The 22,093-nt window shown below is 45.0% G+C and overlaps 2 protein-coding genes across 6 annotated transcripts in view; both read right to left on the bottom strand.

Moving 5' to 3' along the window:
- Positions 1–421: 421 nt before the first annotated feature.
- On the bottom strand, positions 422–6,181 carry LOC122923486 (olfactory receptor 10AG1-like). Its single transcript, XM_044274305.1, has 2 exons — positions 6,173–6,181; positions 422–1,339 (listed from the first exon to the last, which is right to left on the bottom strand). Exons 1-2 carry the CDS (start codon positions 6,179–6,181, stop codon positions 422–424), a joined length of 927 nt encoding a protein of 308 aa, XP_044130240.1.
- Positions 5,702–22,093, bottom strand: part of LOC122923488 — a 38,410-nt gene continuing 22,018 nt past the window's right edge. For all 5 annotated transcript variants that reach the window (XM_044274311.1, XM_044274312.1, XM_044274309.1 and 2 more), the window contains 6 exons: positions 21,968–22,006; positions 20,507–20,551; positions 19,747–19,775; positions 18,974–19,018; positions 7,794–7,820; positions 5,702–7,342 (listed from right to left, as the gene is read on the bottom strand). In XM_044274311.1, coding sequence (XP_044130246.1) covers positions 7,265–7,342; positions 7,794–7,820; positions 18,974–19,018; positions 19,747–19,775; positions 20,507–20,551; positions 21,968–22,006 — 263 coding nt within the window. In that variant the 3' untranslated portion in view covers positions 5,702–7,264. The remainder of the gene's footprint in view (positions 7,343–7,793; positions 7,821–18,973; positions 19,019–19,746; positions 19,776–20,506; positions 20,552–21,967; positions 22,007–22,093) is intronic.

The following is a 22,093-nucleotide window of genomic DNA, read 5'->3' as shown; positions in this document are numbered from 1 at the left end:
TCTAGATAGGTCATTGTTATCAATTCCTGGATAACTCCTTTAAGAAATGTTGAATACGCAGGGGTAAAATATTTTTTTCGATTTAAGGAAAAAGAAAATGAATATATATAATCAAACTATGGGTGCCAAGTCACACCTCGTGTAAAACCCCACCGTATAAGCACATAAGCCTTTTATCCTTTTGAACTTTAGCCTGAAAGAATGAATAGAACAAAAAAAAAGAGAAAGAAGAGGAGGATGCACAATATTAGGTTGGCTTTCACACGTTTATGTGGATTTATTGGAGGGTGAAACTAAATTCATACAAAGCACATGATGTAATTCGTGTAGAACAGTAATCTCTACTCTGTGGCCCTCAGCTGGTCCAGTGATGCAGTCATCATCGGACTTGTCTTGTAGCCTGGGGACCACAGTTCTAGTTTCAGTAGCTGATTTCATTCATTGTATTGGGAATCTTGAAGATGACTTTCCTTAGCGCAGTCTTCATCTCTTTGTTCCTCAGACTATAGATAAGAGGATTAATGGCCGGTATGATAATACAATAGAAGAGAGATAGAAACCGGTCATTTTTATCAGACCCATAGGTGTCTATGCGAAGATAGGTTAACATAGTGGTGCCATAGAAAAGGATGACAGATGTCAGGTGTGCGCTGCATGTGGACAGAGCTTTGTGTCGTCCTTCTGAGGAGTGAATGAGAAGGATGGAGATCATGATGTTGACATATGAGCAGAGGATGAGCAAAAATGGGACTCCAGCTCCGCACATGCAGACAATGAAGACCGAGAGTTCATTAATGAATGTGTTGGTGCAAGCCAACTTGAGAAGCGGAGGAATATCACAGAAGTAGTGGGCGATGAGATTGGACCCACAATATGGCAAGCTAAATACAAAGCTTGTTTGTCCTAAAGACACAAAAGATCCAATGACCCAAGAACCTACACTCAACTGATAACACATTTGAGTGTTCATCACCGAGGTGTACCTTAATGGATGGCAAATGGCCATATACCGGTCAAAGGCCATAAACCCAAGAAAAACACATTCTGACACTCCAATGGTGAAAAATATAAACATCTGGATGGCACAGGCTGAAAATGAGATGGACAGATCCTTTGAGATAAAGACCTGCAAAAGTTTGGGAACTGTGACGGTAGTGAAACAAAGTTCATGGACAGATAAGTTCCTCAGAAAGAAATACATTGGCTTTTGGAGAATTGATTCCAAGGAGATGGTCAGTATGATGAGGCCATTACTGACCAATGTGAAAATGTAGGCACACAGGAAGAAGGTGAATATTCTACCTTCACATTTTTGTGGTTCTGTCGACTCGCGCTGCCACTTACACCCAATTCAATGGCATCATTCAAAATATTACTATCGGATCTGCTCTCAATATTATCGAGTATTTCTGAAAAAGCAAAGCATCTGAGCTGTAGGCTTTCTTTTTACCAAGATTATTAAATATGTATATTAAGGATGATGGAGTAGATTCTAAAGTAATCAGATTTGTTGCAAAGTTCACAAAAGTTCATCCTCCATACAAATCCCAAACTTTTTTGCTTTCAACAAATCTTGTAAAAACCGCCTAGTTTTTGTTAATTTTGGCATGGAAAAATATGAGGGAGGAGGAAGACAGAGAATCACATATGATACTGAGAAGATGGGGGGGGGGATGATTTGCTCAGGGGCTGACAGCCAGCCGGGATAAGCCAACCAGGGGGCACTAGGCAGGGAGAACTGAATCAGCAGAAGCACCATACTGTGTTCAGCTTCTGGTCTGGAGTGTGTGGCAGTGTGACAAAAAACAACAGACTATACAGAGTCACAAGGAGCTATTGTAGTGGGATAGACACACTATACGGATTTTAGGGAATGTGATCAGGTAAAGGGAAGGGCTGGTCACACTGTTCTTAAAGCTACAGCAACTCAGTCTACAAATTCTGCATTACAAAATTAACCCCCTTCCAAAAAAAATAAAAAATTATTTGTTAATGAACAGAGATTTTTTTTTTTTATCTCAAGTTCCTGTAGTTCATTACTGCCAGCACAGCACGCCGACAGCATTCTGCTGCAAACACTGAGCAATTATTTTTTCATTGTATTATGTCTGTTTTAAAAACATTGTATGATAGCACCCACCCCAATCCTGAAAATAAAAAAAATTAAAAATAAAATATTTAAACATATATTAAAAGGAACAGTCACAGGTATTCCAAATGTAAATCCAAAGACTCACAGATGACGTCTCCAATGATTTAAGTTGTTCACTTTCCATATGGTTCAGACCATCATGATAATTTCTCCTGAAGACTGCAGAGCATCATGCGCAGACGTCTTTAGTCACGGGTGGGCAGCCACAGCAGAAGACATCAATATTAATAAATGGTACACTGTAGATGAGGACTGTTATAGATTTTGCACATGAGATTAGGTTACACCTCTGCCTTCACTCATTGCTTCTGCAGTTCATCCCCACCCGCTACAGCAAAGAGCCCCCTATCCAGCTGCCCCTTTAACACCATCCTGCACCCTTTAACACTGCCATCCTGTAGCCTCCACCAATACTGTGTTCACTGGTGCACCATTTTCGCCCATTAGTTTTCTTTTAAACTGCTGAGAATGTGATAAAATAATAAAAGAAGTGATCCCTTACCGATCCCCCGCCACTTGCTTGGTGTCACTTCATTAAAATTCTTGTCACCTGCTGTAACCCCCACTGTCTTGTCACTGCCAAAGACTAGTCTCAGGGAACAGCCTGCCGTATCTCTTAGCATTCCAACATGGTCAGAAGCCTAAATGTCGCCATCTGGCCCCATTAACTATAATGGGGACTGTAGGAGATCCAGACGCAACTTGGCAAATATGCAGAGAAGAAAACCATTGTTCGCATAGTTACTAGGGCCAGATAGCGACATTTAAACTTCCGACAATGCTGGAATGCTGACAGATCCGGCAGGCTGTTTCCTGACGGATCCTAGGCACTAGTGTGAAACAAGCCAAACAAAACTATGCTAGAGGACGGACAGCAGTCTCTGTGACACAGTCCATCTCCCTGCCCTACATCAGAAGCGGCACCATGCTCAGACATAAGAGGCAGTTCTTTGAGCAGGTAACCCTGTCTGCAGATGCACGGTAGTAGGGTAGATCATTAGTGTATACAGAGGGTTAATTTACCATGTAAACAGTGAGATGCTCAGTTTCCCCGTGGATTACTGTTGGTCCTTTAAGTGTTTGCTGTTAAATAACCATCTTTTACCTTTTTCCCTTAGTTGCCCTCTCCTCCCTATCAAGCCTTGGAATATGACAAGGGAAAATAACCAGGCCAAATATTCACCCGTATACAGTTGCTTTGGTATGTATCAATTTGGAGTAGGATTCTGGCTTGTTGGTGCGAAGAGTTGGAAGATGGCACTAGCAAGATGATTCTTTTTCTCAGGAGACACCATTTTGCATATTGTCTCCACACAGGGTGGCATCTTTAAGGAGACCCAGTAACATGCTAAACAGTTGATTAAAAGGGAGAATTTTTCTAGGCTCCTTCAGAGAAGTGGCTTTCTTCTGAAAAGTACTACTTTCACATGTTGTATCTGCAGGCATTCTACCTCCATTAAGGCATCATTTTTGGATGCCCAATCCCAACAAGCCACCATTTTCTTTACATAAACACTAATTATGTTGAAACATCTGCCTCCAATAAGGGACAATTTTTAGACACTTTGAAATATGAAGAAGCAGAACAGATGTGTCGGCGCAGTGTGATATTAAACACGCTGTATGATACTGCCATCATACACGTGTTTACCCGTAGCTATGTATGTTAGCATCACCCAGACATCATTTACTATTGCTGTCATTTCGTAAATCATAAAAAAAATAAACAAAAAGAGATAAACCTGAGTCCTATGAGACTAGAGGGTGTCATATACAAATTTTCAGGGCAATTGGAGCAACTTCCAATCGTGACGAATCAATTCTGTTATTAACCAAACTTTTTGAACATTCTCCAAATTGGACACAAAACAGGATCTATCCCCTCTGAGTGGTAGGGTTCTATCTTCTCTGAGGGGCCAGGATCTATCTCCTTAGAGTGCTGGAGGTCTATCTCCTCTGAGTGGTCAGGATCTATCTCCTCAGAGTGGATGGAGGTAAGGGTCTACCTCCTCTGAGTGGTCAGGATCTATCTCCTCAGAGTGGTTGGAGGTAAGGGTCTACCTCCTCTGAGTGGTCAGGATCTATCTCCTCAGAGTGGTCGGAGATAAGGGTCTACCTCCTCTGAGTGGTCAGGATCAATCTCCTCAGAGTGGTTGGAAGTAAGGGTCTACCTCCTCTGAGTGGTCAGGATCTATCTCCTCAGAGTGGTCGGAGGTAGGGTTCTACCTCCGTTGAGTGGTGAGGATCTATCTCCTCAGAGTGGTTGGAGGTAAGGGTCTACCTCCTCTGAGTGGTTGGGATTTATCTCCTCAGAGTGGCTGGAGGTAAGGGTCTACCTCCTCTGAGTGGTCAGGATCTATCTCCTCAGAGTGGTCGGAGGTAGGGGTCTACCTCCTCAGAGTGGTCAGAATCTATCTCCTCAGAGTGGTCGGAGGGAAAGAATCTACCTCCTCTGAGTGGTCAGAGACCTACCCTCTTGGTGTGGTGAGGGTCTACTGCCTCTGAATGGACAGTGTCTATCTCCTCTCAGTGGTTGGGGTCTATCTTCACTGAGTGGTCAGGATCTATCTCCTGGGTATTTGTGTCCACTAATCTCCAGTATGGATGAGGCTTTTACTTGGTATTGGCACATGTACACATGCATTGCAGTACATTACTGTACAGAGAGTCCCGTATTAGTAAGAACCAGCACATATAATGTATCTATAAGTGAAGGCGCACTGATGTCACTGATGTATGTGAATCCTCTGAAGTCCATGATGCTGGGCTGCTGCTGCAGTTTTGTTTCTTTGTATAAAGACCTCAATACTGGCTTCTCTCTCTGTGGTTTACAATGTGGATTCTCCTTTGTGGATCAGATCTGCTGCGTGACTGTCCACCCCAGGAAGCTGTCCACTGTCAGTTAAACAGAAGGACCCATCTCTGACTGTGCTCCTAGAGATGGGTCAGTACTCATATTCTCCATAGGGTCCTAGAGGTCAGGATCCATCACCACATAAGAATAGATGCATACACCGCCTGCTCTGATCTCAGCAAGTAACACAGAGGAATCCAGAACCTGCTGACCACACCATGGACATCACAGTTGTCTAGAGACTTCCTCCTCAGCTCCGGTCACATCAGAGAAGCTGGACTAATAACATATAAGGAGCTATCCTGTAATGACCGAGAGACATCACTCACTTGTGCTCACTGAGCAGAGCCGCAGCCACCAGAACTCAGCTGCTTGTATAGTCCTGCACCTCCCCTGAGGACTATCCTCGTGAGCTGCACAAGAGCTGCTCTAATTAGTAATATCGAGGCTGATGATTGGAACATGTCAGGGGAACTTTGTAAAGTGATCTGTAACGTATCAGCATGTGCACTGTGTAGATACATATGGTGCATATATCGTGTATGTGTATACTGTGTCTCTTCAGGGATCTATGTCAGGGCCATGCATTATAATAGACAGATGGAGAGGTGTCACCATCGCTGCCCCGACACCAGTATCCGAGGTGAATAGTAACAGGCGACACTGAGCAGCCAGGAAATATTTATTCTATAAAAATAGAGATACAGTATTACACCGCAGCCAATGACTGTGACAAAAACTGCGAATCACAAAAATATCATCTAAACAGCTGCCAAATACATCCTGGAAAACTGGTGGCATCAGCTCTGAGGGCCCCTCAACAGGCATTCAGAGGCCTTCTGGTCCTTACGGTAACCGTTAGTCCTCATGATAAGCCTCTGGTCCTGAAGATTACTTCTAGACAAGACGTTTAGTGAGCAAAGTTATGAAAAATTTAATATGGCTGCTTCGCGGAATTTCACAAAGTCATTTTCTTTGTTATGACTAATTACTTTATCATGAAGCGCATTCCTTTGTATGCAGCAGACGCAATGACGGAGAACGACGATTGCTCCGCCCCCCATCATTAAACCTCTCAGATGCCGCGTTCATTGTTGATCGCAGCACCTGATGCTACTATTCTGTCTTTTCAGGGGTTAATCATTGTTAAGAAAAAACATACTCACCTTATCCATTTGCTCGCCGAGAGGCCGTCGTGTCCATCCTGATTGAAGACACCATGCAAAATCTTGCACAGTGACATGATGACGCCATGACTGAGGACGTCACTGTGCCTGGCTAGCGCTCTGGCGTGATGATGTCACTGTGCCTGGCTAGCGCTCTGGCGTGATGAGGTCACAAGTCAACTCTCGTGAGATTTTGCACTGTATTGTCAATCAAGATGGCCACAACAGCCTCTCTGCAAGCAAATGGATGGGGTGAGCATGTATTTTTTTTACTGCCATTTCAGGAAAAATAGATTGGTTACCACGAAACACAAGGAAATTTGGCTTCGCGGCAAACAACATTGTTTCTGAAATTAAGATCGAAGTCAATTAGTTTGACTTTGATTCGCTCAACACTACTGATGGTGATCTCTCGAAACAATTATGATTTCCTGGTAATGCGATGACCCCCTGGTAAAGGGGATGAGCTCCTGGTAAAGGTGATGAGCTCCTGGTAATGCGATGACCCCCTGGTAAAGGTGATGGCTCCAGGTACTGATCATGAGCTCCTGGTACTGATGATGAGCTCCTGGTAATGATGATGAGCTCCTGGTAATGATGATGAGCTCCTGGTAATGATGATGAGCTCCTGGTAATAATGATGAGCTCCTGGTAATGATGATGAGCTCCTGGTAATGATGATGAGCTCCAGGTACTGATGATGACCTCTAGTAATGATGATGAGCTCCTGGTACTGATGATGAGCTCCTGGTACTGATGATGAGCTCCTGGTACTGATGATGAGCTCCTGGTACTGATGATGAGCTCCTGGTAATGATGATGAGCTCCCGGTAATGATGATGACCCCTGGTAACAATAATGGTGAGTCCCTGGTAAAGATAACAGTGAGCCCCTGGTAACGCAGATGACCTCTGGTAATGATGATGAGTAATAATGATGATGATAATGAGCTCCTGGTGATGATGATGAGCCTCTGGTAATAACAATGAGCTCCTGATAATGATGATGAGTTCCTGGTGTGAGGATGAGCTTCTAGTTGTAATGATGGCTCTCTACATTTAGTGATTTTAGATTTGATAGATGGTGACTTCTTCAGAGAGTAACAGACAGCACGATAATCAACACGATGATCAACAAGACGATGAGACCAATAATACTTCCGAACACAATCTACAAGATAGAAAATATTCATGGTAGATTGTGTCCACTGAGTTACAACTCTTCACTGTTTTGGTTCTGGATATGAATATTTTTATATATTTCTACATTGAGGGTTTGCCACCACAGAAGGATTCCTTATGAATATGACTAAATTTAGAGGAAAACGTTCCGTTTTGACATTTCCTACACAATGTTTCACCAAGTTCCTTCTAAAGAACCTACAACCTGGTTGGTAACAGTATAAAGCTGGCAGGGGGCAATTTGTTGGTCCATAATCTTATGCTGGAAACATCTATGGATATGTCTCCTGAGCCAGGCACAGTATTCTACTGCACACTCATTGTGATCGGCTATCAGTATAAAACCATGCCCATGCTATCCAAAATCAACAGAATGGAATGAGACCAACCATACTCCTGTACTTGATGTTACATAAGGCCAGTGTCCCAGATGTTCTTACCTTGTCCTTTTTCCTGTTTTTTTGGTCCTTTAATACAAATAAACAAAAATCAGAGAACATTTTAAATTTTCTAACATTCCAGCCGCTTATTATTATTTTAAAGGTTTGAAGTGGCATAAAAAAGTTGTACTCCTCCCCACTGATGGACTACCACTCCCATTCGGAGGCTTATCAAGTCCTGATTAGAGTTGAGCGAACACCTGGATGTTCGGGTTCGAGAAGTTCGGCCGAACATCCCGGAAATGTTCGGGTTCGGGATCCGAACCCGATCCGAACTTCGTCCCGAACCCGAACCCCATTGAAGTCAATGGGGACCCGAACTTTTCGGCACTAAAAAGGCTGTAAAACAGCCCAGGAAAGAGCTAGAGGGCTGCAAAAGGCAGCAACATGTAGGTAAATCCCCTGCAAACAAATGTGGATAGGGAAATGAATTAAAATAAAAATTAAATAAATAAAAATTAACCAAAATCAATTGGAGAGAGGTTCCATAGCAGAGAATCTGGCTTCCCGTCACCCACCACTGGAACAGTCCATTCTCAGATATTTAGGCCCCGGCACCCAGGCAGAGGAGAGAGGTCCCGTAACAGAGAATCTGTCTTCATGTCAGCAGAGAATTAGTCTGCATGTCATAGCAGAGAATGAGGCTTCACGTCAGCCACCACTGCAACAGTCCATTGGCATATATTTAGGCCCAGCACACACACAGGCAGAGGAGAGAGGTCCCGTAACAGAGAATCTGGCTTCATGTCAGCAGAGAATCAGTCTGCATGTCATAGCAGAGAATCAGGCTTCACGTCAGCCACCACTGCAACAGTCCATTGTCATAAATTTAGGCCCAGCACCCAGGCAGAGGAGAGAGGTCCCGTAACAGAGAATCTGGCTTCATGTCAGCAGAGAATCAGTCTTCATATCATAGCAGAGAATCAGGCTTCACGTCACCCACCACTGTAAGAGTCAATTTTCATAAATTTAGGCCCAGAACCCAGGCAGAGGAGAAAGGTCCCGTAACAGACAATCTGGCTTCATGTCAGCAGAGAATCAGTCTTCATATCATAGCAGAGAATCAGGCTTCACGTCACCCACCACTGTAAGAGTCAATTTTCATAAATTTAGGCCCAGAACCCAGGCAGAGGAGAAAGGTCCCGTAACAGACAATCTGGCTTCATGTCAGCAGAGAATCAGTCTTCATATCATAGCAGAGAATCAGGCTTCACGTCACCCACCACTGTAAGAGTCAATTTTCATAAATTTAGGCCCAGAACCCAGGCAGAGGAGAAAGGTCCCGTAACAGACAATCTGGCTTCATGTCAGCAGAGAATCAGTCTTCATATCATAGCAGAGAATCAGGCTTCACGTCACCCACCACTGTAAGAGTCAATTTTCATAAATTTAGGCCCAGAACCCAGGCAGAGGAGAAAGGTCCCGTAACAGACAATCTGGCTTCATGTCAGCAGAGAATCAGTCTTCATATCATAGCAGAGAATCAGGCTTCACGTCACCCACCACTGTAAGAGTCAATTTTCATAAATTTAGGCCCAGAACCCAGGTAGAGGAGAAAGGTCCCGTAACAGACAATCTGGCTTCATGACAGCAGAGAATCAGTCTGCATGTCATAGCAGAGAATCAGGCTTCACGTCAGCCACCACTGCAACAGTCCATTGTCATAAATTTAGGCCCAGCACCCAGGCAGAGGAGAGAGGTCCCGTAACAGACAATCTGGCTTCATGACAGCAGAGAATTAGTCTGCATGTCATAGCAGAGAATCAGGCTTCATGTCAGCCACCACTGCAACAGTCCATTGGCATATATTTAGGCCTAGCACACAGGCAGAGGAGAGGTTCATTCAACTTTGGGTAGCATCGCAATATAATGGTAAAATGAAAATAAAAATAGGATTGAATGAGGAAGTGCCCTGGAGTCCAATAATATATGGTTATGGGGAGGTAGTTAATGTCTAATCTGGACAAGGGACGGACAGGTCCTGTGGGATCCATGCCTGGTTCATTTTTATGAACGTCAGCTTGTCCACATTGGCTGTAGACAGGCGGCTGCGTTTGTCTGTAATGACGCCCCCTGCCGTGCTGAATACACGTTCAGACAAAACGCTGGCTGCCGGGCAGGCCAGCACCTCCAAGGCATAAAAGGCTAGCTCTGGCCACGTGGACAATTTAGAGACCCAGAAGTTGAATGGGGCCGAACCATCAGTCAGTACGTGGAGGGGTGTGCACACGTACTGTTCCACCATGTTAGTGAAATGTTGCCTCCTGCTAACACGTTGCGTATCAGGTGGTGGTGCAGTTAGCTGTGGCGTGTTGACAAAAGTTTTCCACATCTCTGCCATGCTAACCCTGCCCTCAGAGGAGCTGGCCGTGACACAGCTGCCTTGGCGACCTCTTGCTCCTCCTCTGCCTTGGCCTTGGGCTTCCACTTGTTCCCCTGTGACATTTGGGAATGCTCTCAGTAGCGCGTCTACCAACGTGCGCTTGTACTCGCGCATCTTCCTATCACGCTCCAGTGCAGGAAGTAAGGTGGGCACATTGTCTTTGTAGCGTGGATCCAGCAGGGTGGCAACCCAGTAGTCCGCACAGGTTAAAATGTGGGCAACTCTGCTGTCGTTGCGCAGGCACTGCAGCATGTAGTCGCTCATGTGTGCCAGGCTGCCCAGGGGTAAGGACAAGCTGTCCTCTGTGGGAGGCGTATCGTCATCGTCCTGCCTTTCCCCCCAGCCACGCACCAGTGATGGACCCGAGCTGCGTTGGGTGCCACCCCGCTGTGACCATGCTTCATCCTCATCCTCCTCCACCTCCTCCTCATCCTCGTCCTCCTCGTCCTCCAGTAGTGGGCCCTGGCTGGCCACATTTGTACCTGGCCTCTGCTGTTGCAAAAAACCTCCCTCTGAGTCACTTCGAAGAGACTGGCCTGAAAGTGCTAAAAATGACCCCTCTTCCTCATCCTCCTCCTCCTCCTCCTGGGCCACCTCCTGTTCCATCATCGCCCTAAGTGTTTTCTCAAGGAGACATAGAAGTGGTATTGTAACGCTGATAACGGTGTCATCGCCACTGGCCATGTTGGTGGAGTACTCGAAACAGCGCAACAGGGCACACAGGTCTCGCATGGAGGCCCAGTCATTGGTGGTGAAGTGGTGCTGTTCTGTAGTGCGACTGACCCGTGCGTGCTGCAGCTGAAACTCCACTATGGCCTGCTGCTGCTCGCACAGTCTGTCCAGCATGTGCAAGGTGGAGTTCCACCTGGTGGGCACGTCGCATATGAGGCGGTGAGCGGGAAGGCCGAAGTTACGCTGTAGCGCAGACAGGCGAGCAGCGGCAGGATGTGAACGCCGGAAGCGCGAACAGACGGCCCGCACTTTATGCAGCAGCTCTGACATGTCGGGGTAGTTGTGAATGAACTTCTGCACCACCAAATTCAGCACATGCGCCAAGCAAGGGATGTGCGTCAAATTGGCTAGTCCCAGAGCTGCAACGAGATTTCGCCCATTATCACACACCACCAGGCCGGGCTTGAGGCTCACCGGCAGCAACCACTCGTCGGTCTGTTGTTCAATACCCCGCCACAACTCCTGTGCGGTGTGGGGCCTGTCCCCCAAACATATGAGTTTCAGAATGGCCTGCTGACGTTTACCCCGGGCTGTGCTGAAGTTGGTGGTGAAGGTGTGTGGCTGACTGGATGAGCAGGTGGAAGAAGAGGAGGAGGAAGCCGAGAAGGAGGAGGTGGCAACAGGAGGCAAAGAATGTTGCCCTGCGATCCTTGGCGGCGGCAGGACGTGCGCCAAACAGCTCTCCGCCTGGGGCCCAGCTGCCACTACATTTACCCAGTGTGCAGTTAGGGAGATATAGCGTCCCTGGCCGTGCTTACTGGTCCACGTATCTGTGGTTAGGTGGACCTTGCTACAGATGGCGTTGCGCAGTGCACACTTGATTTTATCGGATACTTGGTTGTGCAGGGAAGGCACGGCTCTCTTGGAGAAGTAGTGCCGGCTGGGAACAACATACTGTGGGACAGCAAGCGACATGAGCTGTTTGAAGCTGTCTGTGTCCACCAGCCTAAATGACAGCATTTCATAGGCCAGTAGTTTAGAAATGCTGGCATTCAGGGCCAGGGATCGAGGGTGGCTAGGTGGGAATTTACGCTTTCTATCAAATGTTTGTGAGATGGAGAGCTGAACGCTGGCGTGTGACATGGTTGAGACGCTTGGTGACGGAGGTGGTGGTGGTGGTGTTGGTGGTACATCCCCTGTTTGCTGGGCGGCAGGTGCCAACGTTCCTCCAGAGGCGGAGGAAGAGGCCGAGGCGGCAGCAGCAGAATAGGCCGAGGCGGCAGCAGCAGAAGAGGTAGCAGGGGGAGCCTGAGTGACTTCCTTGGTTTTAAGGTGTTTACTCCACTGCAGTTCATGCTTTGCATGCAGGTGCCTGGTCATGCAGGTTGTGCTCAGGTTCAGAACGTTAATGCCTCGCTTCAGGCTCTGATGGCACAGCGTGCAAACCACTCGGGTCTTGTCGTCAGCACATTGTTTGAAGAAGTGCCATGCCAGGGAACTCCTTGAAGCTGCCTTTGGGGTGCTCGGTCCCAGATGGCGGCGGTCAGTAGCAGGCGGAGTCTCTTGGCGGCGGGTGTTCTGCTTTTGCCCACTGCTCCCTCTTTTGCTACGCTGTTGGCTCGGTCTCACCACTGCCTCTTCCTCCGAACTGTGAAAGTCAGTGGCACGACCTTCATTCCATGTGGGGTCTAGGACCTCATCGTCCCCTGCATCGTCTTCCACCCAGTCTTGATCCCTGACCTCCTGTTCAGTCTGCACACTGCAGAAAGACGCAGCAGTTGGCACCTGTGTTTCGTCATCATCAGAGACATGCTGAGGTGGTATTCCCATGTCCTCATCATCAGGAAACATAAGTGGTTGTGCGTCAGTGCATTCTATGTCTTTCACCGCTGGGGAAGGGCTAGGTGGATGCCCTTGGGAAACCCTGCCAGCGGAGTCTTCAAACAGCATAAGAGACTGCTGCATAACTTGAGGCTGAGACAGTTTCCCTGGTATGCATGGGGGTGATGTGACAGACTGATGGGGTTGGTTTTCAGGCGCCATCTGTGCGCTTTCTGCAGAAGACTGGGTGGGAGATAATGTGAACGTGCTGGATCCACTGTCGGCCACCCAATTGACTAATGCCTGTACCTGCTCAGGCCTTACCATCCTTAGAACGGCATTGGGCCCCACCATATATCGCTGTAAATTCTGGCGGCTACTGGGACCTGAGGTAGTTGGTACACTAGGACGTGTGGATGTGGCAGAACGGCCACGTCCTCTCCCAGCACCAGAGGGTCCACTAACACCACCACGACCATGTCCACGTCCGCGTCCCTTACTAGATGTTTTTCTCATTGTTATGGTTCACCACAACAACAAATATATTATTTGGCCCAATGTATTGTATTCAAATTCAGCGGGATATAAATTTGAGGCCTAGTATTTAGGCGCTGGGTGACCGGTATGGATTTAGTGACAGAATTAGACTTGGAAATGCACAGAAGCGTGTGTGTGAAGTTATTCTGAATGACCCTATGTGCACCTTGAATATTATATACCCTTTTAGGGATAGATTTCAAATAGCTCTGATATAGCAGAAACCACTAAATTATGAAATTGCTAAATTGGGAATTGTACTTCAACCCAGAACAAAAAATGTGCTTTGACGGACACTAAATATCTTGCCCAGCAACAACAGTACAGCGGTGGGTAACGAGAGATTTAGAGGGATTTAAATTTGAGGCCTAGTATTTAGGCGCTGGGTCACCGGTATGGATTTAGTGACAGAATTAGACTTGGAAATGCACAGAAGCGTGTGTGTGAAGTTATTCTGAATGACCCTATGTGCACCTTCAATATTATATACCCTTTTAGGGATAGATTTCAAATAGCTCTGATATAGCAGAAACCACTAAATTATGAAATTGCTAAATTGGGAATTGTACTTCAACCCAGAACAAAAAATGTGCTTTGACGGACACTAAATATCTTGCCCAGCAACAACAGTACAGCGGTAACGAGAGATTTAGAGGGATATAAATTTGAGGCCTAGTATTTAGGCGCTGGGTGACCGGTATGGATTTAGTGACAGAATTAGACTTGGAAATACACAGTAGCGGGTGTGTGTGAAGTTATTCTGAATGACCCAATGTGCACCTTCAATATTATATACCCTTTTAGGGATAGATTTCAAATAGCTCTGATATAGCAGAAACCACTAAATTATGAAATTGCTAAATTGGGAATTGTACTTCAACCCAGAACAAAAAATGTGCTTTGACGGACACTAAATATCTTGCCCAGCAACAACAGTACAGCGGTAACGAGAGATTTAGAGGGATTTAAATTTGAGGCCTAGTATTTAGGCGCTGGGTGACAGGTATGGGTTTAGTGACAGAATTAGACTTGGAAATACACAGTAGCGGGTGTGTGTGAAGTTATTCTGAATGACCCAATGTGCACCTTCAATATTATATACCCTTTTTGGGATAGATTTCAAATAGCTCTGATATAGCAGGAACCACTAAATTATGAAATTGCTAAATTGGGAATTGTACTTCAACCCAGAACAAAAAATGTGCTTTGACGGACACTAAATATCTTGCCCAGCAACAACAGTACAGCGGTAACGAGAGATTTAGCGGGATATAAATTTGAGGCCTAGTATTTAGGCGCTGGGTCACCGGTATGGATTTAGTGACAGAATTAGACTTGGAAATGCACAGAAGCGTGTGTGTGAAGTTATTCTGAATGACCCTATGTGCACCTTCAATATTATATACCCTTTTAGGGATAGATTTCAAATAGCTCTGATATAGCAGAAACCACTAAATTATGAAATTGCTAAATTGGGAATTGTACTTCAACCCAGAACAAAAAATGTGCTTTGACGGACACTAAATATCTTGCCCAGCAACAACAGTACAGCGGTGGGTAACGAGAGATTTAGAGGGATTTAAATTTGAGGCCTAGTATTTAGGCGCTGGGTCACCGGTATGGATTTAGTGACAGAATTAGACTTGGAAATGCACAGAAGCGTGTGTGTGAAGTTATTCTGAATGACCCTATGTGCACCTTCAATATTATATACCCTTTTAGCGATAGATTTCAAATAGCTCTGATATAGCAGAAACCACTAAATTATGAAATTGCTAAATTGGGAATTGTACTTCAACCCAGAACAAAAAATGTGCTTTGACGGACACTAAATATCTTGCCCAGCAACAACAGTACAGCGGTGGGTAACGAGAGATTTAGAGGGATTTAAATTTGAGGCCTAGTATTTAGGCGCTGGGTCACCGGTATGGATTTAGTGACAGAATTAGACTTGGAAATGCACAGAAGCGTGTGTGTGAAGTTATTCTGAATGACCCAATGTGCACCTTCAATATTATATACCCTTTTAGGGATAGATTTCAAATAGCTCTGATATAGCAGAAACCACTAAATTATGAAATTGCTAAATTGGGAATTGTACTTCAACCCAGAACAAAAAATGTGCTTTGACGGACACTAAATATCTTGCCCAGCAACAACAGTACAGCGGTGGGTAACGAGAGATTTAGAGGGATTTAAATTTGAGGCCTAGTATTTAGGCGCTGGGTCACCGGTATGGATTTAGTGACAGAATTAGACTTGGAAATGCACAGAAGCGTGTGTGTGAAGTTATTCTGAATGACCCAATGTGCACCTTCAATATTATATACCCTTTTAGGGATAGATTTCAAATAGCTCTGATATAGCAGAAACCACTAAATTATGAAATTGCTAAATTGGGAATTGTACTTCAACCCAGAACAAAAAATGTGCTTTGACGGACACTAAATATCTTGCCCAGCAACAACAGTACAGCGGTAACGAGAGATTTAGAGGGATTTAAATTTGAGGCCTAGTATTTAGGCGCTGGGTGACAGGTATGGGTTTAGTGACAGAATTAGACTTGGAAATACACAGTAGCGGGTGTGTGTGAAGTTATTCTGAATGACCCAATGTGCACCTTCAATATTATATACCCTTTTTGGGATAGATTTCAAATAGCTCTGATATAGCAGGAACCACTAAATTATGAAATTGCTAAATTGGGAATTGTACTTCAACCCAGAACAAAAAATGTGCTTTGACGGACACTAAATATCTTGCCCAGCAACAACAGTACAGCGGTAACGAGAGATTTAGCGGGATATAAATTTGAGGCCTAGTATTTAGGCGCTGGGTCACCGGTATGGATTTAGTGACAGAATTAGACTTGGAAATGCACAGAAGCGTGTGTGTGAAGTTATTCTGAATGACCCTATGTGCACCTTCAATATTATATACCCTTTTAGGGATAGATTTCAAATAGCTCTGATATAGCAGAAACCACTAAATTATGAAATTGCTAAATTGGGAATTGTACTTCAACCCAGAACAAAAAATGTGCTTTGACGGACACTAAATATCTTGCCCAGCAACAACAGTACAGCGGTGGGTAACGAGAGATTTAGAGGGATTTAAATTTGAGGCCTAGTATTTAGGCGCTGGGTCACCGGTATGGATTTAGTGACAGAATTAGACTTGGAAATGCACAGAAGCGTGTGTGTGAAGTTATTCTGAATGACCCAATGTGCACCTTCAATATTATATACCCTTTTAGGGATAGATTTCAAATAGCTCTGATATAGCAGAAACCACTAAATTATGAAATTGCTAAATTGGGAATTGTACTTCAACCTAGAACAAAAAATGTGCTTTGACGGACACTAAATATCTTGCCCAGCAACAACAGTACAGCGGTGGGTAACGAGAGATTTAGAGGGATTTAAATTTGAGGCCTAGTATTTAGGCGCTGGGTCACCGGTATGGATTTAGTGACAGAATTAGACTTGGAAATGCACAGAAGCGTGTGTGTGAAGTTATTCTGAATGACCCAATGTGCACCTTCAATATTATATACCCTTTTAGGGATAGATTTCAAATAGCTCTGATATAGCAGAAACCACTAAATTATGAAATTGCTAAATTGGGAATTGTACTTCAACCCAGAACAAAAAATGTGCTTTGACGGACACTAAATATCTTGCCCAGCAACAACAGTACAGCGGTGGGTAACGAGAGATTTAGAGGGATTTAAATTTGAGGCCTAGTATTTAGGCGCTGGGTCACCGGTATGGATTTAGTGACAGAATTAGACTTGGAAATGCACAGAAGCGTGTGTGTGAAGTTATTCTGAATGACCCAATGTGCACCTTCAATATTATATACCCTTTTTGGGATAGATTTCAAATAGCTCTGATATAGCAGGAACCACTAAATTATGAAATTGCTAAATTGGGAATTGTATTTCAACCCAGAACAAGAAATGTGCTTGAACGGACACTAAATAACTCGCCCAGCTACAGCACTAGGGACAGATTTAGCTGGATATAAATTTGAGGCCTAGTATTTAGGCGCTGGGTGACCGGTATGGATTTAGTGACAGAATTAGACTGGGATATGGCCAAAAAATAAACAGACTATTGCTGGTTAAATGCACTTGGTGTGACAGCTTCACCCTGATGTAGGCTTTAGCCAAAAAACAACCACACCATTGAGGGTTAAATGCACTTGGTGACAGGCGCAGCTTGCCCCTGATTTTGTATATGGCCAAAAAATGAACAGACTATTGCTGGTTAAATGCACTTGGTGTGACAGCTTCACCCTGATGTAGGCTTTAGCCAAAAAACAACCACACCATTGAGGGTTAAATGCACTTGGTGACAGGCGCAGCTTGCCCCTGATTTTGTATATGGCCAAAAAATGAACAGACTATTGCTGGTTAAATGCACTTGGTGTGACAGCTTCACCCTGATGTAGGCTTTAGCCAAAAAACAACCACACCATTGAGGGTTAAATGCACTTGGTGACAGGCGCAGCTTGCCCCTGATTTTGTATATGGCCAAAAAATGAACAGACTATTGCTGGTTAAATGCACTTGGTGTGACAGCTTCACCCTGATGTAGGCTTTAGCCAAAAAACAACCACACCATTGAGGGTTAAATGCACTTGGTCGCAGCTTGTGCTGGCGCACCACAAGACACAAAATGGCCGCCGATCACCCCAGAAAAATGAGACTGACAAACGGTCTGTGCAGCCTAAAAACAGTGAGCAATTGAGGATCAGCAGCTCAATGATCCACAGCTGCAGATCGATCAGTTAATCAAGTCCTTTGGAGGAGTTAATCTGCCTAATCTCGCCCTACTGTCGCAGCCGCAACCTCTCCCTACGCTAATCAGAGCAGAGTGACGGGCGGCGCTATGTGACTCCAGCTTAAATAGAGGCGGGGTCACATGGTGCTCTGGCCAATCACAGCCATGCCAATAGTAGGCATGGCTGTGATGGCCTCTTGGGGCAAGTAGTATGACGCTTGTTGATTGGCTGCTTTGCAGCCTTTCAAAAAGCGCCAAGAAAGCGTCACAAAAGCGCCAAGAAAGCGACGAACACCGAACCCGAACCCGGACTTTTACGAAAATGTCCGGGTTCGGGTCCGTGTCACGGACACCCCAAAATTCGGTACGAACCCGAACTATACAGTTCGAGTTCGCTCATCCCTAGTCCTGATTCTTCCCAACACACAGGAAATGTCCGCTCAGCCAATCACCTGTCTGAGGTGGGTCACCATTGCAACCAATGATGGGCTGATCAGACATTTCCGGTGTGTCAGGAAGCATCAGGAAGAAGAGACCAACAGGGACCCACCAAGTATCAGGATAGGAGCGAAGATGGAGAAGAGTTATGATGTGTCTATATGCCTCTCTGAACATGTTCAAATTACACAATAAGTTCACTAAGCTTCAATTTTTTTAAAAAAAGTTTTAAAAATGCAGGCAACAATTGGCCAATTGGCCAGCAGAAGAGATGTTTCCTGATTCCCAAAAAGCAATAGAAAACATTCAAAATCCAGATTGTTACGTTCATTGTGATGGTAATACTAAACTTCAGTTTTACAGTTCAGATAAATCCGTTTGTCAATCATTTTCCAACTGATCCGCAACAAGTCTGGACTCTGGACCTTTCATTGTTCCACGCCCAATATCCAGAATCACTTTCTATTTCTATCGGGGAGGGGTAGGAGAACTGTTCAGCTCCCTATGCAGAATGCTCCATCACCCCATCACTTTTTACTCACCGTTAAGCTACCTGTAGGGCTTTTCTTCTTGTGGAGAAGTTTGTCCTAGAAGACATTGGAAGCATTTCATTATTATCCTTCAGTCCAGACACACTGACTGTATAAAGAAGAGTGGGCGCCCCTCGATACACTGCGATTCTGGACAGATAACATTGGTGGGTCTACCACAGTCCAATCTCTTTTCATAAATCTTCTACCAGTTCCCACACTAATTGCTTGCTAACAATGAGGTCCTTCAAGAACTAGGGTTAAAGTCAGTAACTACACAAGTAACCATACCATTAACTATACCAGTAGCTACACCAGTAACTGTACCAGAAACTACGCCAAAAACTACACCCGTAACTAGACCAGTAACTACACCAGGAACTATAGCAGTGACTTCAGCATTATTAGTAATATGTGAGCTGTGGAGAAGGTTACATGATAGATGGCCCACTCTTCTGACTTCATAGGCTACAAAGCACTAGACCTGAGAAGACATGTCATATGGAGATGAGGAGCTCCACCAATAATCTTCTCTACTGTCAGAAACCAGAAATCCAGGCAATTAATCCAAGAGAGGCAGATAAATCATTTTACTGTAGCTCGGATGACCTTGTGCAGTCATCGCTCACTCACTATAACTCTCATCATCAGGTTCAGATGTGGAGGGTTTGCTGCACATTTATGGTGGATTTATGGTGGATTTCACCCTCCACAATGTGATACCCAGACAAACCAACCATAGAACATAAACATTTTTATTTTGACTGCATCATAATCACTCTTACCTCTCCCATCCCATCTTTTTGTGTCACATCTGAAAAGAATGAAAGAAAGTGGATAACTGGGGTCCAGACAGAATTATCAGCTATTAACAGCTCATCAGCCTAAGCTCATGATGGTGGCACCTAATCTGCCTGGTCCTGCCCAGTGCTTTTCACAAGTGGAGGGATGTTGGTGTCTCTTTCTTACATCCAGTACTACATAATGGTGAGTACATTAGTCCACCTTGTATTCACCTGCTGCCGCCCAGGGACGATCTGTGGTGGCTCCTAGCCAGAAAATACCAGTGTATACAGATCACCCCTAGTGACACCAAGAGGCAACACAGACTCCAAACACCGGATCCGTCTTGCTCCGCATCCCAGGATGGAAAGCAAACTACAACATGCTGCGGTTTGCTTCCGGTATGGGAACGCAACTAAGCGAAATGGAATGACAATGAATGGGGACAAAACTGAAGCTTTTTTTCCGGTATTGAGCCCCTATGACGGATCTTTATACCGGAAAACTAAAACGCTAGTTTGAAAGTAGCCTAAGGGAGTGGGACTCTGCACTGTAGAAATGAGAACCAGAGCCTTAACATCAACATCATCACGAAAGGCTCCAAGTCATTTCTGCTGCCAGATTTATAGAAATAATTGTAATAATGGGTTCATATTAATCAGTCACATATAATATCTGCAATCACTTTGTGTTCCTCGCCTGTCATGTGACCATAACATAAAACCTATAGACATAGCAATGATAGCAATGTCTGGCTGTTACCTATACCGACGGGATGACTGGATGGAATTAGACTGGTGTGTAGACCTGAAAAAAGAGAAGAGCATACTCAGTAATTCTGTATCACTAATTTACAAGTCATCTGATTTGTGGGCCAGCCCTTGGTCTCACACATGAGGACACTCATTTACAAGTCATCTGATTTGTGGGCCAGCCCTTGGTCTCACACATGAGGACACTCATTTACAAGTCATCTGATTTGTGGGCCAGCCCTTGGTCTCACACATGAGGACACTCATTTACAAGTCATCTGATTTGTGGGCCAGCCCTTGTGCCACCCATGAGGACACTCATTTACAAGTCATCTGATTTGTGGGCCAGCCCCTGGTCCTACCCATGAGGACACTCATTTACAAGTTATCTGATTTGTGGGCCAGCCCTTGGTCCCACCCATGAGGACACTCATTTACAAGTTATCTGATTTGTGAGCCAGCCCTTGGTCCCACCCATGAGGACACTCATTTACAAGTTATCTGATTTGTGGGCCAGCCCCTGGTCCCACCCATGAGGACACTCATTTACAAGTTATCTGATTTGTGGGCCAGCCCCTGGTCCCACCCATGAGGATACTCATTTACAAGTTATCTGATTTGTGGGCCAGCCACCTGGTCCCACCTATAAGGATACTCATTTACATGTCATCTGATTTGTGGGCCAGCCCCTGGTCCCACCCATGAGGACACTCATTGACAAGCCATTTTATTTGTGGGGGAAACTCTGATCTGGTCTCAATACCGGGAAAAAACACATCAGTTGTGTCCCAATGCATTCTGAATGGAAAGCAATCCGTTCAGTATGCATCAAGATGTCTTCCTACGGAATTTGACCGGAGAAAATAGAGTAGCCTGCTGTGGTATTTTTTCTGGCCAAAATCCCAGAACACTACCGCACTTGCCGGATTCAGTATTAATTTCCATTAAAATGTATTATTGCCGGATCCGGTACCAAGTGTTCCGTAAATTGCCACATCGCCGGATCCTTTTTCCCCAGTCTGTGCATGCGCAGTTGTTTCTAGCTTTGAACAAAATAAATACTGGATCCGTTATTCCGGAATGATACCGTAACAACGGATCCAGTACTTCCATGAATAAGTCTACCGGATCCGGAAAAGAAAGATATTCGTTTGCATACGTATTTCTGGATCTGGCAGGCAGTTCCGGCAACGGAACTGCCTGCCGGATTCTTCTAACGCTAGTGTGAAAGTACCCTAAGGTCAAAAAGTTGATGCAACCCATGGACACCATGATTATAAAGTGTTCAACTGTCATAAAACCATTGCCTTTCCAACAAGAAGAGGCACTACGTTGGGGTAGAGACATCAATGCTGCAGATGTGACATTTGCTTCATTTACATCAGATTGCCGCTATTTTTGTTATCGTCAGTCTGACACTTTTATAACCATGACTCTACTACATACATATAATAACTCCCTATGTTCTCACCTGAGCGGGGGGGATGGGATGATTGGACGCTTTCATTATCTGATGAGGAAGAGATAGTTAATAACATCGGTTTACCACAAGGACAATCACTTTACCTCCTGCAGTAGACCTCATGCGACCATTGGG

This window comes from Bufo gargarizans, unplaced genomic scaffold, assembly GCF_014858855.1.
Source record: "Bufo gargarizans isolate SCDJY-AF-19 unplaced genomic scaffold, ASM1485885v1 original_scaffold_1647_pilon, whole genome shotgun sequence".
Lineage (NCBI taxonomy): Eukaryota > Metazoa > Chordata > Amphibia > Anura > Bufonidae > Bufo > Bufo gargarizans.
The sequence above is the reverse complement of the archived record's forward strand: the minus strand, read 5'-3'. Positions and strand labels throughout refer to the sequence as shown.